The 21,951-nt window shown below is 30.9% G+C and overlaps 1 protein-coding gene across 4 annotated transcripts in view; it reads left to right on the top strand.

Moving 5' to 3' along the window:
* LOC134721635 (guanine nucleotide-binding protein G(s) subunit alpha-like) overlaps positions 1-21,951 on the top strand; it is a 53,469-nt gene that overhangs the window by 27,367 nt on the left and 4,151 nt on the right. The window contains exons 9-12 of one of the 4 annotated variants that reach the window (XM_063584759.1): positions 1,599-1,729; positions 4,188-4,255; positions 6,283-6,312; positions 9,763-10,887. In XM_063584759.1, the coding sequence (XP_063440829.1) occupies positions 1,599-1,729; positions 4,188-4,255; positions 6,283-6,312; positions 9,763-9,909 (376 nt within the window). In that variant the 3' untranslated portion in view covers positions 9,910-10,887. Of the gene's footprint in view, positions 1-1,598; positions 1,730-4,187; positions 4,256-6,282; positions 6,313-9,762; positions 10,888-21,951 lie in introns of those variants that run through there. The other 3 variants (XM_063584758.1, XM_063584761.1, XM_063584760.1) reach the window with 3 other exon arrangements.

Below are 21,951 nucleotides of genomic sequence, written 5' to 3'. Positions count from 1 at the left end.
CTGTAACTTGTGTTTGCCTCAACCAAATGTTATGAACTTATACACAATGCTACCGCACAACACAGATTGAATTTTGATGGCATCACTTTAATATACTAGAGTAATGCCCTTTACAGAAGAAAAAATGGCTGAATTTTGGATTTCCGTTCACTGACTTAATTTAAAAAAAGAAAATGTGGTATGATATATATAGGTCATCGTGTGGCCTTCAACAAAGAGCAAATTCCATACCATATAGTCCTCTATAAAAGACCCTGACATGACGAATGTAAAACAAATTATGTACAAAAAAAATGAACAAAAACAAATATGTAACACATCAACAAACAACAAGCACTGAATTGCAGTCTCCTGACTTGGGACAGGCACATACATACAAAATATTGCAGGGTTATTTAAGTTGTCAGGATCCTAACCCACCCATAACCAAATGTTATGAAACTTGTCGTATTTTGGGGCATCTTCTGTCTGTTTGTGAACAATGACTCCTCAATTAGATTTCAGAAAATATTTATTTGGTTCATATTCTGGGTCACCAGTAAGTGGTTACAAATTTTATTCTCTCGTGTTAATATATGATTTTTTTTTTATATTTGTATACTACTCATTTGCTGTTTCTTTAAAGTTTTGATTTTGGAACAACGTTGAAAAAGGTCTCTCATGTCTATTTCCTAGAATTCAAAAGAAAATAACTTAAAAAGACCACATGAGTATATTTAACTACAAAAATAACATAGCTAAAACAGCCTCACCATAACAAAAGATTTCTGAAATTTCTAGCAAGAAAACAGAAACAATTTATTTTTGACAATATTACACAAATTGAGCAACACCTAGGTTTCGGCAAAAAGTGTATTCAAAGGTCTGATACAAAATCAAGATTTATAATTGGTATACCACATGAAAAGGTGACCAAGCATTACAAAAAACATTGATCACACCATTCACCAACTAATCATTCTTTGGAGGAATAGTATACAAAAATAACAAAAATCAAAACATGTTACCCAAACAGCCCAACTTGATACAGGCAATATATCTATCGCTTAGAATAAATAGTATATATATGTACCTATTGTAAATAAGGAAATTATTGTGAGGTTTCTATTGCTGTTAATAACTAGCATTCAAAAATCTGATACATATCAGCTTTTCCTGTATTCTCTAAATATATTTTCACATTTTGGTCTGTCATGTTGAAATTGCGTTAATAAATGCATACAATTATTTCTGAATTTATGATAATGTGGCCAAAAAAGTGTGAAACATTAGCTTTCGATGTTGTTAATTATGCAGTATCAATTTTTAATCTACTTTGATATATGTATGCATATATATTTAAAAGATCTGGCCTAGCAGTCCTAAAACTCTCAAGTCAGATTTTTGTACTCATACTCCAAATTAACCAATCAAAATATTCGACGTAATGTTTTAAGCATGATTTTTGTGCTCTGAGCACTGCGCAAAGTTTTATGACCTAATCCTGTGATTCTTCTGTGACTCTTCTTCAATTTTATGAATTACGAAAAGTAATTTCATTTTTGCTTTAATCTATGCTGTTCTTAACCAATTTAAAACATATCTTTTATCTGTTTCAGGTGGCTACGAACAATCTCCATTATATTATTTTTAAACAAACAAGACCTTCTAGCTGAAAAAATTAAGGCTGGCAAATCAAAGCTTGAAGATTATTTCCCAGACTTTAAACGATACCAAATACCTAATGATGGTAAGATATTATTGTCAGGACGAAAATATTCATGATATTATATGTTTGATTAAGCATTATAATTTTGGAATGGGATGTTATAAACTAACTGTAATGTTATGCTGCTTTTAACTGCTTATTAATTCTATTGGTTGATCAGTTTATGTCTAAAATTAAAGTAAGATTTAATCTTTTTAATCGCTGGAAACAACGAATGCTTTTACAATTGAATTTTCATTATGTGTCTAAATATTAAATGCCACTTTTATTTTGTCACATTTAAAAAAAAAGATGGATACATCACAACAGTTCTTAAGTTGCTTGCTTTTAAAACAAATGTTTAGAGAAATATATCCCAATTTGAAACTATGCATTAAGCTTATAAGTGGTTGATGTATATTTGAGTTTCAATGGACGTTTAAAAAAAATCAGAAATGATATTTAACATTGTATCTAGCTATATCTATATCTAGCTGCACATGATTAATTCATATATATGTTTGAAGCATAATGGTAATACTAATCAATGACATTTTGTTATGTTAATTGTAAAAGACAATTTTCAGTGTCTTAAGATGAAATAATTTCTGGTCGATTAATGGCCAACAATTTGAGAAACTCTTGTGTATTCAGGTACACAAGTTATCATTTTCATTGTCTTTATTTTACATCACTGCTTTAGTTTGTTTGACATAGGTGTCAAGTCTTCAGGTGTCAATTGGAGTCTCATCCCTATTTAAAAAAGAAAAATGAAAATCATCATCGTAATGTTTTGAGAGTTAGTTTTGGGGAAACTGCTAATCATTTGTACATGCATTACAAAAGATGTGTTTATTTGAATATTGATTGAAAAAGAAATATTAAAAATCAACTGTAAAAAGTACAATAATAAACTAATCTAATACCCGGACTTGAAATTCCTTATGGGACAGAGATTTCCTTTTTGGAGGTATGAAGTTTGACACCTATGCTTTCATTTATTACAGTTTGATTTGCTTTTGTTTAGTTTACTTTATATTTATTTCTATTTTATTTTTGTCTATTTTATTTTCATATTCCTAGAAAACCAAAACACAGACCTATCAAATCTTGATTTTTACCCTCCAAATCATAGATGGGTTCAAAGTGAGAAATAGTCCATGTATTATTGTTGTTGAACTTTGTTGTTTAAATCTTTTCCGTGAAATTATTCATGGGATACCAGAATTCATGCTTTTTAGGGAATTGTTGCACCCAAAAGTTAAAAAAAACAAGTTGTGTTTGCAGACTTTGGCAAAACCACAATATCAAATATCCATAAAAATACAAGTTTTAATTAATCCATGAAAATTGGTACATGTATTCTTACAATAAATGAACCAGCAGTACCTTATTAAAAAAAGCTTCTGTAAAAATCAACCTGAAATTATCTGTAACTATATTATACCATATAGATCATAGAATATATAAAAATCCAAGTTGCAATATTTTACTGGAAACGAAAGAGACTTCTAGTCTGATCTTAACATTTAAGGCGCTTAGTTTCTACAATTTTTCTATTCTGATGTCTTGACCAATGCATACATCTTTGTACTAGATTAAGATGTCTATATGTTTATTTGCTCGTTTTGTTTTTTCCTGCATGTTTGTTATTATTATTTAGTTTTATCATTACTAATATATCATAATCCTTATTTTGATCATTGAACATTTATTATTATTTATTGAATTTCAAGAAGGACCTATGATGATTGATGAAAACTATTATTTGAACCGAGATATTAAAAAACAAACAATGTATGGACATTATTTGAACTCTGACATTAAAAACCAAGTATGGTCATACAATCAGTATGGTATATTAGGGTCATCTTAGTGTTAAAATGTCACAAAAAATGTTACCAATGATGCCATACAATAGAAAAGAAAGGATATAGGATATCCATCCATCTTTAACACAAATCAGTATGTGTACAGCAAAAAACACAAAAAGCAGAGGAATATACCAGTGCAAAAAGATGAAATACTGACATCATGTACATTTTTTACAACCTGAAAAAGTAACATGTGTTTTAAATTTTAAATGAAATGGTATAATTTATACATTTATGATTTAAAAGAATGTTACTTTACAGTGAGCACAGTTGCAGTCATTATTAAAGGAGTATATCAGTTTTAAAAGCCCAAAATATATTATCACACTCAATGTCTTCTGTCGTGGTCAGTATTTGTTGTGGGATACACAATTATGAGACAGCAACACTGTGTTATAAAAAAAAGGTTTCATAATACTCATCAGACAATACAAAAAAAGAGAACATAATGATTGTTTAATTACATATAAAAGCAAGATAGTAATACATATTTATAATTAATCATTGAACTTTGATATATACATGATATAATTACCAGAAAATATTATTTAAACGAAATAGAGAGGAGTTGACCAATGAATGCATTGTACAATAAGTAATGTTATAATTATACTTTTATTATTCAGCTTGTGTAGATCCAGGGGAAGACGCAGAGGTTGTTAGAGCAAAATATTTCATACGTGATGAATTTTTGGTAGGTTCTATTTGTAGTGTGATGTCAACTTGGCTTACATTCGGCTGTTATGTCTGCTTTAATTGTGAGAGCGAGCATCTACTGTATATTTAACTCATAGCCTTATCTGTCGGTTCATGCCAGCCTATATGTTATGGGGAGTTGTTATATATAATGGTTGATTACAGTTTTGAGTAAGATGTAACTTTGTACTACCCTCGTCCTGACCCTCCCCAAAATAAGAAATAAATCCAAAGCATCGTACACCATTGCTAATTTGAATTCATCAGAATGGTATTTTTTTTAACCGAGAGTTATTTTTCTTGTACAAATGTAATGATATCAAGGCTTATGGTTCTTGTGCAGAACAAATGTCTTGTGTCAAATGCATGCCATTGAACCTATAAATATGATAAGTATAATGTCCTGAAGAATATATAGAAGATATCAACATTACAATTAGATTGGACCTAAAAATTGCTTTACATGGAATGAGTTAAAAAGGATTTAAGATTTCTGAGGAATTTGAAACAATCTGGTTATTATAGTCCTTGATTACTTATCTCGGATTCAAGAAAGAATAAGTCGCGTCGTTTATTTTTCCACAAGAAAAGGATATAGATATTTCCTTCACTGGAATGACTGCAATAACATGAGAAATTTTATTTAACAACAATGAAAATTAGGTAAGAACTTGCAGTAAAATTTCTCTTTACTTAATCTCACTCCATTAGATTAAATATATACTTATTTAGAAGTGATATTGCACACAAGTATTATATTAATACACACCTGTAGTACTAAATAAAACTTTCTCAAGCTTGGTTTGAACTTTTAGCATTTGAAGTGATGTCATTAAACTTTAAGTAACTCCAAAATTACTTTTATATTTTATTTTTCATTCAATTGTCATTGTGACCCTGGTAGTTATTAGAATTTGTAGAGTGGTTACCAAAATTGAGTGGATTTAGGTTTTTTAAAAAAATTTGTTATCAATTTCATTGGTCAATGCACAAACAAAATATATAGACAATTTTTATACGACCGCAAAAATTGAAAATGTTTTGGTCGTATATTGGTATCATTCTGATATGATTTAGAATTTTAGATTGGTGTCTTTAGTTTTAGATCGTATTTCATTTTATTAAACATGTTCAATTTTGATTTTACTCTAAATCTTTTTAAATTCTAATGAAATGCTATTTTTATACAAAGGCATTTACCAATGTAGCTTCTCATCTCACAATTAAAGCACAGAAAACAGTGAGGACATGTTCTGCTGGCTTTCAATGTTTTCTTTTCACATGATTTACAATTTAATATATGTTTTCAGATAGCTATATATTTTAAATAGAACCATTAGAATAGTAGTAGTTGCAGTATTTTACGTTTTTATGCCATTCTTCTAATTTTTCGTCATATTACCTATTCATAGAAGACATCAAATAGATGCAAATTCTAAATACATTAAAAAATATCAACCATTTCAAAACCACTCAGAAGATTGAATATATGCATTTTTCATGTTTTCTTAGATCACATAAAGATGCATATATTTATTTTATATTTATCTTATACTGTGGATTTATTTATTTCATGGATTGAGGATAGATTGTAAAATCATTGTATTATTATATTTATGAGGTGATTTTGCCATCATATAGAAAATTTTGGTCTTTGTTATACATTTAAATTTATGATTTATCTCAACCCACGAAATCCATGAAATTCATATCCCATGAGTACTAATGAATCCACAGTACTTTGCTACAACTTCACAATGCCTTTCCATGCTGTAGAAGCTTTTTAAACGAGCAACAATCAATAGTATCAAAAGTTGGCAAGGTGCTTCAGGCTCAAATATGCTCTCAGCAATAGGCTCTATTATTTGATATTATTTGCTAAAGCTAGTTAGATTTCTAGTCAACAGGTGCCACCATAATTTGATATTTTTGTAGAAACTATTCATTTATTTGCTGTAAGTTTTCATTCTGTTTTAGTTAACATATTTTTGTGTATTATTTATTTTGCTTTATGTGCTACATTAGCTTATAACTGGATATAGAATGTCTGAAGTGGTGAGTTTTCAGTTGTAAGACAATGTTTCTACATTTGTTACTTTCTTCCTTGTTTCCCTTCTGTTGATTTTTTTCCCGAACTTTTATTGTTGTGTTAAATATGTTAAATCTGTTTAAGTTGGATGTTTTATTACTCCAAATGTTTTGACTATCATGGTTGGTTGCCTCATACATTGATATATGTTGCTTTCAGCAATTAAGAATTCAAGAGCAAGAACAAAGACTTTGTAAAAACAAGAAGATGTCGTATGATTGCCAATGAGACAACTCTCCACAAGAGACGATTAACAATTCTATGTCACCATACAGCCTTCAACAATGAGCAAACCTAAATACCGCATAGCTTCAAAATAACCCAAAATGACTGTCAGTTTTGACTGAAAAACAATGTGTTGTGATGGGGTGGAATGCCCTCCAATATAGTGTTACAGGGTTGTACGTCATGTTCAGAACGTTATCTATTACAAAGCAGAGTATATTTTCTTATCACACATGTATTTTTCCTTCTCTTTTTAAGTAAATGCAGTATTTGAAGCTGTTGGTCTCAAGTCAAACATTGATCCTAAAAAGAACAAAAAACTAACTATTTTTTCATGTTTAAGAAAAAAGATATTTATTTATTTTTATTGAGGGTTTGTCAGAAGAAGTAAATCTGGATTCCCTATGAAAGACAATCATAGTTCATTGTTTGCTACCTTTTCTCTCTTGCTCATTATCATTACATTAATGATTTTATAACAAGTTTAATAAAAAAAAAAAACGAAAAAAATGTGGAAATCAATGTTTGCAAGGATTGAAAGAAAACGTTGACAAATTTAAAATTGGTCATTTACATTGTAATACTGTTGTTCCTCTGTCTTCTTGATGTAAAAACTTCTGTATGTGGGTAAGTGTTCAAATTGTACATTCTAAATGTCCTACTAGAAGTCCAAGAGTTAAGTATGAACTTCAAGTTATGGTTAAATGCCACATAATTACTGCCTAGCCCACTGTAAATGTAATTTGGTAGTTAAAAATTGCCACGTCAATTGTGTAAAAACATCAACATTATCTTGCAAGTTCTGTGATTTATCCTTTGTTAATGCAATACTGACCATTCAAGATCTTCTTGGATAGTAAATGTTCTAAACACTTCAGTTATGAAAGAATTGAACAAAAATGTACTGTTTTTAACTGTCAGAAACTGGTCTGTGTAAAGTCCAGTCACAGACATTCATAGACAGTCATTAACAGTCATTAAAAGTCCTTGAAAGTCAAGATTTAACTGCAGAAAGACTCATTGATCTTTTCAGTATTTTAGTAAAGTGGAGTGTTGGAAATGAACTGTTTGAAAATATGCTGCAGTTGCTCATCAATGTTTGAATTTTGAGCCAGCTTATAGACCTTTATTTAACCATTCCAAATGGTTTATACTTGACAACATTGGGCATTAGAAATTAACAGTTATATTGACATTTATAATTAATGATAACGCATTTGCATAATGTCAAGTTCTGTTTATAGCAACATGTAAAAGGATGCTGTGGAATCCTAGTTTGGTGCAATACTCCTGATAGTTCATCCCTTCACAGTTTGTCAGCAAGTGAATGGGGTTAATTTGTTACCCTTTCATTTCTCCTGTTATTCTGACATTCCAAAGTATAACAGTTGTTTAGACTTTACTTAAATAGCTTGAGATACAATTGACAATTTTTTTGTGTATAAAATGACTGATAAGTTTTAGATTTATATTGGTTTTGTTGACATAGGTTTACCATTTGTTTGACATATATACATGTCCTGATTTTATTGGTGTATACAGATTGCACTCTGGCTGGTTAGCTTTCTTAGCTTGTGCTAGTCTAGGACAAATAACATACTTGAATAAGGGTGAACATTCTTTACTTGTGCAAGTCAGAAAATAAATTGGGACACTGTATTTACTAATAACATGTATGTGTACTTTTTGTAAAGTAAATGATACAATAGTTGCAATATGTTTTGAAAAATGTATGGACCTACACTTATGAACAAAGGGAAATAACTCAAACAGGATATTACCTAATTATGTTACATTGATAATACAAAGCAATGTTTACAATGAAGGAAAAAATTGCTTACTTTCATTTTCCCATGCCAATTATTGGTATGCATTTAATTTGTTCTTATTTAAGTACTTGAATTGAGGCATTGAATTTGAATAAAAAAAAGAAATGTGTATAATTTCAAGTTTGATAAAAACTCATTTGTGGTCAAAGAATTTAATAGGTGTCAAATTTAGTCTTTTAAACTAAAGGTATTTCACATGATATATTGGAAAACATAGACAAACAAATTGCAACTAAGGTAATTAATTTGTTTGGACTTTGATGACAGTTACACCAGCATTTTATTAAAATATGATATTTTGAAGTTGTTAATTAGTATTTATACATTGTATAAGTACAGTTAAATCTGCCTATTTGCATAGCATTGTCATAAAAAAAAATATGCAATTAAGCGGAAGTTTGCATATATCCAAAATGCATAACTATGGAGTCTTACAAGATCAATAGTAAATAAAATTCCAGAAGAAAGATGAAGAGCTCTGATCCAATGTTATTTATATATTTCTAGTAAGCAACATTTTTTTTATTGGATACTTATTAGACTTGAAATTTTGTCATTAATTGAACCTCTTTTGATTTAACAAAAACCTATATTCCCAGGTCACTTTCTGCTTTTCCTGCTGTGGTAAAAATAAATTATAACTCAAATCAAAACTCGTCTCCCTTGTTAGGATGACCCTTAAATAAAGGTTTGACTGTAGGCCAAATATTGTCATTGATGAAGCAATCTAATGAAATATGCAACATAATTAGATTTAAAAGATTAGAAAATAGTGTAAACTGCATCTGTAAGGAGAATATAGACATGAAAATATTAAGTCAGTGTTGTACATGATATTGGTATATCTATGTGGGGTGATAGTTGGTGTTCAATTCTGTTCAAATACATTGGTCATCATGGTCATTGAAACAAAATAGAAAACTGAAAAAAATTATCTCAGAAAAAAATCGTTCACATGGTTGCAAGTTACTTTAGATATCACAGGTATCAGATTATTGTTCTAAATATTTCTTAAAAATTGTTATATCTAGAAAACTTTTTATTTTCAGTTTAGATGGGGGTTTGAAAAGGAAAAATAATCTCTTGTAATAAAAAATGTAACATTTTGATAATTACCTGTCACACAGATTTTTATTTACCATTAACATTCTTGTTAATATATTGTGTTGGGCTACAGTGTCTCATTGATGTCTACCTCACATGTCCATATAAAACACAAGTTGTTTTATAACCTTAGCATATACCACTTAAGTAATGTATTGAAGTAAATCTATGTTTCATGTAAGTTTTTGCTAATTTTGATGTTGAGTTGTTGATTCTAACAAGGCATGGAGTGATGTTTATTTCTTTTTAACTTTTCAGCGGATAAGCACATCAAGTGGAGAGGGTCGACATTACTGCTATCCACACTTCACATGTGCTGTTGATACAGAGAACATTCGGAGGGTATTCAACGACTGTCGCGACATCATTCAGAGAATGCATCTGCGTCAATATGAGTTACTGTGATCTTCAATATAAAACTTAGCAAAACTGTTTCCCTGTTGTGGGAACAGACCAACACATGGCGTGATATAAAAAAGAATTGCTTGTGTATAGATTTAACATGTACATTGTATAAATACTGTACACACTTGGACAACTTACAGTGTATAGTACCAGGATCGCTTACCGTTAAACCTCATCAAGGATTTGTTATAGAAAGTGCTTTATACAACTGTCTGGGGGCAGTTGTGGATGGGACTACACTGAACTCGGTCCTATAATTGTACTCTTTAGTGAGAATATGTTTGTTTTCTACAGTACATCAACAAATAACTTCATTGAAGAATGTGCATTGTGATCATTTTATTTCAGTTGTAAAAGTGCTTTGATTGGATAATTTTAAAGATTTCTTGCATATTTATTCTTAATTCTGATTGGATACATATTTATGCATACTTCTGTAACTGCATGACCACAAGAATGTTTTTGCTTGGAAAGTTGTCCGGTTAAAGACGGCAAAAACAGGAAGATAAGAGCAGTGAAGATTATAAGTAATAACTTTGGGGGTTTTATCCCTCCTGAAACATTTTGTTATTCAGATCTTTGTCATGATATATATTTTGTGCTCACATCTGTAGAAAATGCATATACACATATGTTTCTCATTCTCTCATTAGTTTTAGATATTTTGCTTCTATGAAACTTGAAAATTTTGCACACAATTTTTCTGACATTTTAGTCACAGAATGTTCCATTAATTTTCATTTGATTTTAGATAATCTATTTCATTATTTAATTTCAATTTGAAGAAAAATCTGAATAATGTATAAATAATTTTGATTTTCCATCAGCATTTTACATTTTCTAAATTGAAACTGTTACAAAAATTTGCCTGGTTGTCAGTGATGCCAATATTATTTAGAGATATCAGTTACCCCTGTAACATTTTGTCGTCTATTTCATTATAAATATACATAAAGCAATAAATTTATGTGATAATTGTTTGGACATTTTTCTAAAACCAGTACACAACTAAAAGTGAAGATCTCTTTATTGTGGAGGTTTGTTTTTGTTTGTAACCCATTTTACTGCTACGGTTATTGGTTTTCTGATTTACTTCTGCTTCCTCCATCAACAGATATAGCCAAGGTTGCAGAAAGACGAGTGGCATTAAACTCTCTATAAAAAAACATGTATGTTCTGAACTTCATTTTAAGGACTAATAGAGCCAGGAATCTTAGACAAGTGCTCTTAATATTTGAATGAGAAATTTACAACCCTAGTAATTTTTGCTGAAAGAACTTATTAAGCTTGTTTTAGCCATATATTTTACCCAAGACTTAAAGGCAAATATCCAAGTGATGTTTAAACAAATGGTTGGCAGTGCTCTCATTTTAAGGTAGTATATTTCTGACTTTCTGTGAACAAAATGTTATTAGCAACTTACTTGGGTTATTATTACAACAGACCTTGCATTCAATAAACTGAACATACACAAAAGAAATTTTTGTTTGTACAGATTTAGTGAAAAAACATAATTTTGTTTTTAAGTTGAGAAAAAAGAAATAGAATTTAAGATTGGCATTAATAATTGTACATCATATATACATGTCCATATGTATTAACTGTTATTTGTTTATGTACTGTATAGTTACTGCAAATGTATATGTTTACCATGTGTGAAGATCTTAGTAATAATCAAGAAAATCGTGTTTATCGTTTTCTGTTTCTTTCAGTGGATCTTCATATACATGTACCATCCATAACTCATAGCATTGTCATACATAAAAGTGTATCGTTTATTAGAGACAATTGGCCTTAACTTTATTTTTTCAATTCATTTTTTTCCTTCTGTAGAATTATAATGTATCACTGTTCGGTATAGTTGTTATAAGTTTGGTGTTCTGATTATTATAAAATCATGTTGAATACTGCAAAATACTCTTTGAATCTTGTCAACAGAGGTTTTTTAACCTTTCTGAGGACAGAGAGTTTTCTTATTGCTTTGCTTTAATGACCTGTAAGTTGAAATCTCATTTGGACCAAGTAATGTTGTAAAAGTCCAGTTACAAATAATGTTTTGCATCACTTTGTAAGCAAAATTTTTAACAAATATTTTGAGTAGTTAATACTAAATCTATAATCTGCTATTGACAAGACTTAAAATACTACTCCACTCAAGGGCAACAGCATATTTTTAGAAGCTTTCAAGCCTTGGTTATATTGCAAGTCAAAAATGGGCTCAGAATTGAATGGACAGAATTTTTAAAATGTACTGCAGAAATAAAATCAATGTACACTGATAAAAAGGTGTGTTTAAAATATTTTTAACTAAATTAAAGGGATACAAAAACAACCCAAGAAATCAAATATTTTAATTGCCAATCAAGGCGCTCAAAAATAAAGGAGATACATGTTTACTACCATCAAAATTTTTCAAACATATTTTAAAATGTAAAAAAGATACAGAAAAGATCCACCATCGATGATTTCTACAAATTTATCATAATCTGATATTTTTTTATAATGACTTTTTTCTAGACAACATTTGCAAAAATTTGCAGCCTTAGAAATAGACTGAAACATTTTTGAGTGATGTCTTAAAAATTCCCATTATTTTTTTTAAATGGCAGTAAGAACTAGATTTTTGCAACAAGACTTTCACGATAAAATTAGTGTAGGCATATTAACCTCTAAATGTCATATGTTTTTTTTGTGTTGTTAAATTGCTGTCTCATAAAGGCCTTTTATTCACATCATGCTTTTAACAGAAGTAACTCAAAATTCACATGTACAGGATGTAGTTGTAAATAATTTTCTAATAACAGAAATTTTCAGTTTTAAAAATTAATCTAAAAAGGCAGTTTAGAATTTAAAGTTGAGTCTTTGATTACTGAAGTTAGATTGATGAAATTTGACATTTACTTTTGTTCTATAAATTGTGCAAGTAGTTTAAATAGTAAGTTATTATTCTAAAATGTAATATACAAGTTTTGAATCCTAATCATTAATGGTATAAAATTATATCGACAGTCAATTTGACAACTATTTTGGATGAGCAATTCTATGTTACCCAATCACTTTCTTTGGCCTTCATTAGTGAAGGAAGACTTATTTTAAGGAATTGAGAATAAAAAGTAGAAAAACACCAAGGAGATGACCTATAATTTATCAGGTAATTGGAAAACAATATAGAAGAGAATAACTTGTTTAGGGGCATTTGTTTTGACAGAATCTTGCTTTGGATGGTTTGATTAAATATGTAGTGGCGTAAAAAATAATGATCCCTCCCATACCTGACATAACTATGGATTTAGACGAAATGAAAAAAATCAATGGAAATGGGCCAATTCATTAAATAGCTTTCTCAAGTATTTGCCACAGGACATTCATAAGTTAACAGCATCAGTCAATCAAGGAAATTATTTTTTGTAAATATTGATATGTAATAAGTCATCAAATGGGTCCTGTACTATTAATATTGAAGTTACTGCACAAAAAAAACATTCAATTAATTGCATGTGCACATTCAGGTATATTTTCTTTGGGATTAATAAATGACCACTGGACAGTAGGTGAATGACAGTTATTATTAAGCCCAAGCATCTTAGTCATGTTTTATTAAGATGAAGTTATCAACGGATTGCCATACATTAACCTTAACATCTTAACCTCACAGTGCTTTGGACATTGTTGAGATTTGTCAGGGCTTTAACATAGGATATTCACCTACATGTAGGTCAACTTCTTTCCTATTAAAAATTCTTGAAGTTCTGAGGCAAATTCATCGGAAGGCGCCAGTCATGATTTTATTTTTATGAAACTACTAAAAATTTGACTTGTGATAAGCTTATGAATTGGTATTTCCAAGCAATAACTTTTATAATTCATAGTATTTGGAAGAAATCAGATGGATTTAAAAATAATTAGGAGATCCAGTTAACATTTGAGAAAAGAAATTCCTCTACATTAAAAAGTGGCAGTTTTACTGTACATACATGGAATGTCAAATAAAGATAACTTTCCTAGCTTCTGAAGTAAAAAAGAGGGGTGGACAATGCATAAATATGATTCACTTTAGATATTATAGGTATGCATGATCAGGGAACAACTTGTAAATTACTAGTATATACCCAGTAATTAGTGGTAGACGTACATTTGCAGTAAGGCTGGAAATGATGAGAGAGATTTCATATATCATTTAATGACTCTGCCTTGTTTCAATAGCCTTGGCTCTTATGTTGAAACAAGGTCAGAATATGTCTGTTCATTGTGGGCTATTTACAGCCAAACAATTCACAGATTTTAATGAGTGTTTGATGAATACATGAATAATAGGTTTGTGTTTGTTTGTGAGCGTGTGAGTGAAATTGTGTGGAGGAATACATGAATGTGAATGCATGTGTGTGTTGTCTATGTAAAATTTGCACACTTGTATAAACTATGTGACATGAAACCATTGTATAAGCATGCCTAGGTCATTATGGTAGCACATGTTGTTTTGTATCCTGATGATGATGTCATTTTGTCATATTCTCATGCTTTTGTGATAAAAACATACATTGGTTACACAAATTTACTAAGCCAGTCAAGATTAAGCAATGTATCCCAAATTAGGGTGAAAATAAGGTATCCTAGCCTTATGAAGATAAAGGTAAACATTTTGTTAAATGAACGTTTTGGATAAACATATAACTAGTTAGACCCTACTATATGTTTTGATAGAATGACAAATTATGAAGGCTTCAGTGACATTGATGGATGCTAACAAGGGGTGGTAGGCACCTTGATAAATATTTATTCCTGCCCTCATGGATCTAACCCTTAATGTACAATACATGTGTATGAAATTATTAATAAAAAATGCTACATCTTCCCATATATGAGAGGTGTTTTTGGGCTGGTTTTTTTTAAATATTTTTGGATCAATTCATACCCAATAAAACTTGCATATTTAAGATAAATCATAAATAAATTTGGACATGCAGTGCAGTAAATTAGAGTGATGTTTCAAATATTTGAATTTTTTCATAAGGAAGTTTACTTTTAGAGAAAAGATCTGATAAGAGTTTGGAATTTTCCTATCTTAAATATATTTGAGGAGTATTACACACTTTTTTGGAATTTTGAGTCCTCAATGCTCTTCAACTTTATACTTGTTTGGCTTTCTTACTATTTTTATTGGACTGTCACTGAAGTAGACCGAATGGCCTTCTGGTCGTATTAATTATAATCCTGGAACCAAGAATGTATGTACAATCCGAAGCTTATTCGTTACAAGAATTTGACATGAAGGGAGTAATAACTGAAATGTCTTTGTTGCTTATTAGGACAAGATTTTTACCCATAGCTTAAGTAGGTTGGTGGTTCTCTCAATCGCAACCAGCAAAAACTGACTGCGACAAGATAGCACCATAGTGCTGAAAGTGGCATTGCATACCAATCAATCATATGTAGCTGCTTATTAAGTGATGGCACAAAACTATCAAGGTCTCTGTTGCTGATGATGTTTGAATATAAAGGAACCTTGTATGATTAAATAAGACTAATCCATGGATCAGGTGTACATAAAAAGTTGCTAGTATAATAAAATTAAGCCTGGAAGATGTTTTACCAGGGTACAAAACAACATGTTATTCGCCAATACTGACAAAGTGTTGTTACGATACTATATCTGTTGAGTGGTGTATGCTAAGGTTGACTTTTTTTAATCATTAGTTAATGCTATGGTTGAATTTTTTTCTGTAACCTATTTGTTACAATGATTTTGTTGACAGATATATATATATATCAGATAGAAATGTCTTATTTATACAATCATGCAATTTGCTAAAATATATTGATAGGATATGAGTAAGTCTCTTATTATTTTTTGTGCATTTTTTTTCTGCCCACATGGGCGGATTTGTTTTACAAGGGCAGTGTGGTTAAAGAAATTGTCTGCCTGTCTCTTGTTTAAGATTGACATATATTCAGGACATTTTTGTTTTTAAAAAGGGATGCAGAATTACCATACAAATTACATGTTTTAATGTACTTGGAATTTTTAAAAAATGCTGCAAATTTTTGTGGCGGTAAAACTTGTTTTATTGGATGGGCATAAATTGTACAAGAATGGTCAGGTTTCACCAGTTCACAATTTTTGAAATACACAAATGCAGGACAAGAGAACAGTTTTGGAAATTACACACCTATTTTAGTACTGCACATTTTTTTTGGTAAATGACAGTGTATATCCTAAGATATACATTGTAGTGTAATATGTCAGATCTAATGTGAAAGACAGCAAACAAATTGTATGAACTTTTATTTAAGTAATCAGTTGAAATCTTAAACTATTAAAACTTTTATAAGAAAGAGTTGCTTTTTCTGAAAATAAACAAATAAAGGTGAGAAAAAATATCTGATAAAAAAAAATGTAAAAGTATAGGGAGCTAAAGTTTATGACCTTCAGTTTATTACGTTTGTAAAGTTATATTATTATTTTTTTTATATAAGTAATTTCTTACCCAAAATTATCAGAAGGTTTGTCAAGTTGATTGACTGACAAATGGAAAAAGGAATTTGAAAAATGTAAAAAGATACAAGACTGAAAGCAGTGAAAAACACAATCAGAAAAAGACATGCAATACATTGCCAACAGAAGAAAAGACAAAACAACACTCCACATATTAACACTACACAAAAATCTGATGATTAAGGGACATAACCACCAATCAAATCTGAAAGTGGAATTGAATATACATACTGTAAATGCAGAAATTATTACATGCATTTATTATTGCGATTTTGTCATTTTAGACTTAAATGCGATTTTAATTACGATTTTGAGAAAAATCCTGTTAAATTCATATAAAATATTTCAAAATGCAAGTTTAGATTATTTTGTTGACAACTCCGTCGCATTTTTCGCAATAATAAAAACCTCGCATTAATTTCTGAATTTACAGTATTCAAAGATGAAATTAGTATTTTTTCAGTGAAATTTGTAGTCATGTGATGTAAAGTGAAGTTAAGTCTACTCATGTTTTTGGTAACTTTGGTTTTCATTTCCCCTAGACACAGTTAACGGGAAGATAGTGGCTATTCTTTTGAGGTCCTTTTTGTTCTTAAAGCCAATTTTTATATGTACATTGTTTTTACACATCCCTGGCTTTCAAATGTTAGACTGCTATTCGTAAGGATTATGATAAAGCATAACCTTTAAAGTGTTTTTAGAATGCCTATTAGTCCCTTACCGACAAAGTCAAAGGGGACCTTAGATTTGCACTACGTCTGTCTGTCTGTCTGACATATATTTGATATATTGTTTTATCATGATAAGTTACAGTTCAAGTTCAAATTTTGAGGTCCTCAATGCTGATGATTGTGTACCGAGATATGGTCTTTGGTCCTAGGTAATTCACTTAAATAATCGACACTGTTTTTCGTTATGATTGACTTGTTATTTGTGATATACATGTAGTTTACACCATGACAAGTTATAGATCTTGTTTGCATTTTGTTCCAGTACAATTTATGCTTAACTGTTAGGGGACTGTGTAATGCCATGCAATACTCTCAGAATGCTTGTTGTTGAATGATTGGTCATCAACACAGACAACTGTGTTTCCTAGATACAGTATAATCTCTGGATATATAAATTTCTGTATCATTAAAACGAATTATAGAAACATAACATTGTGGCTCTAGTAAGCACTTGTCCCTGTCGAAAATACTATGGTTACAAATTAATGGATATTTTTACATAAGATATTCACAACAGATCTCAGTATCACAGTATATACTTAAATGGATTAGCCAAAAACCAAGGCAAACTACGTCTTCTTCAAAAATACAACTGAAATACAACTGAATACCACCAATTTAGAAATTATTGTGTGTACTGCAATTTTTGAAGATAAAAAAAAAGTGAGATTGATATATGGAATTTCAACAACAGACATATAAGTAGCAGGATGAGAGTTCTCCTTATTAGAATAACCACAAAGTCCCAATTTTAAAAACCTCTGGAGTAGTTTCTGAATCTACAGTATTCATGACTTATTTACAGATATGTAAAAAAGATAATTCTATATACCACTTGATTCCATTAAATGGATAGAAAAGTTTCACAAGTTATTGCTATAGGTTTTGAGATTTTTAAGGTCTGTTTCATGTCGTTTGATAGAACACTATCACACACAATAGAAACTTGTTGAATCTTATTATTAGAACTTGTAGTCAAAGAGAAAACCCTAATGAGTTTTTTATAATCAGATAACCTTTTACTGTTATTGTTATACGCCCGTTTACGGGACGTATTATGGTATAACGTCGTCTGTTCCTCCATCATCAACATGTCGGACAATAAGTCTAAAACGCTTCTACCAATTCGTATAAAAATTTGGTGAACATCTATTGACCTGATTAGATTGGCTGGACACCATGATATATCATGTCTTATGCTACACGTAGGTACAGTGCACGTGTGTATAGAGCTGTGGTTGGACACCATTAGATATCATGTCTTGTGCTACACGTAAGGACAGTGCACGTGTGTGAAGAGCTGTGGCTTGACACCATGAGATATCATGTCTAATGCTACACGTAGGAACAGTGCACGTGTGTGTAGAGCTGTGGCTGGACACCTTGAAATTTCGTGTCTAATGGTACACGTAGGGACAGTGCACGTGTGTGTAGAGCTGTGGCTGGACACCATGATATATCAGGTCTTATGCCATACGTAGGGACTGTGCACGTGTGTGTAGAGCTGTGGCTGGACACCTTGAGATATCATGTCTTATGCTACAAGTAGGGACAGTGCACATGTGAGTAGAGCTGTGACTGGACACCATGAAATATCATGTCTAATGGTATACGTAGGAACTGTCCACGTGTGTGTAGAGCTGTGGCTGGACACCATGAGATATCATGTCTAATGCTACATGTAGGGACAGTGCACGTGTGTGTAGAGCTGTTGCTGGACACCATGAGATATGTCTAATGGTATACGTAGGAACTGTCCACATGTGTGTAGAGCTGTGGCTGGACACCATGAGATATCATGTCTAATGCTACACGTAGGGACAGTGCAAGTGAGATATCATGTCTTATGCTACAACTTGGGACAGTGCACGTGTGTGTAGAGGTGTTGTTGGACACCATGATATATCGTGTCTAATGCTACACGTAGGGACAGTGCACGTGTGTGTAGAGCTGTGGCTTGATACCATGAGAAAACATGTCTTATGCTACAAGTAGGGATAGTGCAGGTGTGTAGAGTTGTGGCTATACACCATGACATTTCATGTCTAATGCTGCAAGTAGGAAGAGTGTAATTTACTATAATACAGGCCACTTTCGGAATGGATACCCCATTTTTTCCCAGTAAAGAATATTTTTTGCCTAATTGATGTGTTCTTGCTCTTCTCTTTCACAATAAACGAAGGATTGTTATATACTAGAAACTAAGAATTGAAGGACAGGATGTATTAAAACTGTTTTTAAAATAAATCTGAAATGTACAAATGAATATCTTCTAGAGGTCAACAATATTTAATACATCCTAAACTGGGACTTTTATACTAGTCCCATGCCTAAATGATAATAAGTTTCTATGGTAAATGGATGAGCATAAGTACATTTCATAGTTTGAATGCAGAGGCTTTGCAGTTGAGTACTATACACATGAAAGTTTCAGACAGTTGAAACTACTTTTATAAAATTGTCATTGAATTGTAATTCTTATCGTAGAGTTACCAATATTTCACAATGGATGAGAACGAAACAAATAAAATTCGAAGAATTGCGTTTTGCATTAAAACTGACAGGGACGAAGGAATAGACTGTTTTCACCAAGGGGACTAAAATTTCCTTGCAACAAGCCAATAAAAAATCCTCAAAAGATCTTGGTAAGGGTTTTTTTCAAGTTCAAACTATGTTACACTTTCACCAATTGTAATTTGTTTTAACGTCCATTTCTAGTAAACTAGTTTTGTATTTGATAAATTCTGCCATATGCAGGCTCCTTTTGTGGTGTGTTATTTTTGTCAAATCTGACTAAAACACATAATTCACCAAGTTAACATGCATATTTATGTACAAAAAAGGTGCAATTCCAAATACTAAAGAAAATGAAAACTGAAATGATTAATAAATAGTTATCAAAGGTACCAGGATTATAATTTAGTACGCCAGACGCGCGTTTCGTAAGACTCACCAGTGACGCTCATATCAAAATAGTTATAAAGCCAAACAAATACCAAAGTTGAAGAGCATTGAGGATCCAAAATTCCAAAATGTTGTGCCAAATAGGGCTAAGGTAATCTATGGCTTGAATAAGAAAATCCTTAGTTTTTCGAAAAGTTCAAAGTTTTATGAACAGGAAATTTATTAAGCAACGAGCAATTACCAAACCCCTACTGCAATGAGCAATTACCAAGCACCTACCACAAGGAGCAATCACTAAGCCCCTTCAGCAAGCTCTAAATAGAATGGTAAATGATCGGTTGTGCTCGCATTCACTTTGTCTTACCTCTTCTGTTTTACCGGTAAAATACTTGAAAGTATATACTAATGGTAATTTTTGTTCAGACACAAGTGCTCGGGGATGAGCTGCATTAATAGAAAAAATATGACAGAGTATACGTCTATTAGTATGTTCTTTCTTCAAAATGACAATCAAAAAAGAAAACTAAAAAAGTATTTATACCATTAGAAATGGCTTAGTACATATTAAGATTTCAAACGACTCGAAAATAATGCCAACCACTTTATTGTAGATTTTTTGTTTTTGTTTTTATTGAAGTCGAAGATTATGTGGATTAAAAAGACTGGGACCGTTTTGAAGTGAAATTTGTCATTTGGTTTAGCAAATTTCCTGAAGAATTCTGGCTTCGTTCAATTTTTGCGACGAATCGACACACAAGTTCACACAACACAGACAACTAAAGATCTAGCGAACACTACACACTTGATTGTGACGAATCGTGTCCTTCGAAAGGGACCAATCTACTAGGCTGGCTAAACAATGTTTTACATTTGTCATTTGGGGTTTCTAATGGCCTATGTTTGGGTTTAGCTCTTGGTTGAAGAATGTGCGGTGACCACAGTTGTTCAATTTTTTTCATTTGGTCACCTTTGGAGACTTGTCTACTATTATTGGCAATTATTCTACTTTTTCTCATTTTCATATTTTCCAATTTGGTTTGTCTGGCTTTATCATGTGAAAAAGGGGACAATAGGTGGTCTGTTAACATGTTAACCTCACCTCGATTTTGGCAAAAACAGTTTACCGCAAATTCAAAAATGCTGATAACAGTAATATCAATGGCAATTTGTTTGTGTTTTGGAAAAGCTAATGATAGAGAGAAACTGGGTCATCAATACAAGATTAACAAATAATAGATCATCATCATAAATTATATTTTACTCTTAAATGTTGTAGAGCTTCAAGTTCACAAACTATGGCAATGCTTAATTTTAATTACTTGTGCATCATACAAAAACATGTTCTTTGATTTAATATTTCCATGTCATCAAAGAGATTAATTGTCATGAATTAAAAACTCTTTTCTGTAATTTAATTAATAAATAAGTAGATCTAAAAAAAAACTGACAATTATGCTTGGTCAGAATAAAAAAATCTCCTTACTTGGTCAGAAAAATCTTTAAAAATGTTATTCCCTTTAATATCTTATACATCTGAACATGCCTTTGTTTTACTGACATTTGCAAAGGTCAAAATAAGTTGTGATTTATCTATATCAATTATCTTATCAAATTAGACCAAACCTTTCATAATGTAGATATTCATCTTAAAAAAGAATTCCTGTTGGAAGACAATTAACACATTGTATCAAACAACCAAAAAAAAGCAACAGTAGACTTCTTCAACAGCAGAAAATGAAAATAACATCTATATATAAAGCATCGTTAAAAAATTAAAATTTTGTGACATTTATTATTGTGAATCATTGGCAAGTGGCAAAACTGTGAAGTCTTAAAATGCGAATTTAAAAATATTGATGAATGATTCACAGTATAAACTATAGAAATTGTGAAACAAAGTTTTCATTATTATAA

Source organism: Mytilus trossulus, chromosome 6, assembly GCF_036588685.1.
Source record: "Mytilus trossulus isolate FHL-02 chromosome 6, PNRI_Mtr1.1.1.hap1, whole genome shotgun sequence".
Taxonomy (NCBI): Eukaryota; Metazoa; Mollusca; class Bivalvia; order Mytilida; family Mytilidae; genus Mytilus; species Mytilus trossulus.
Note: the sequence above shows the minus strand (reverse complement) of the source record. Positions and strands in the feature narration are given on the sequence as shown.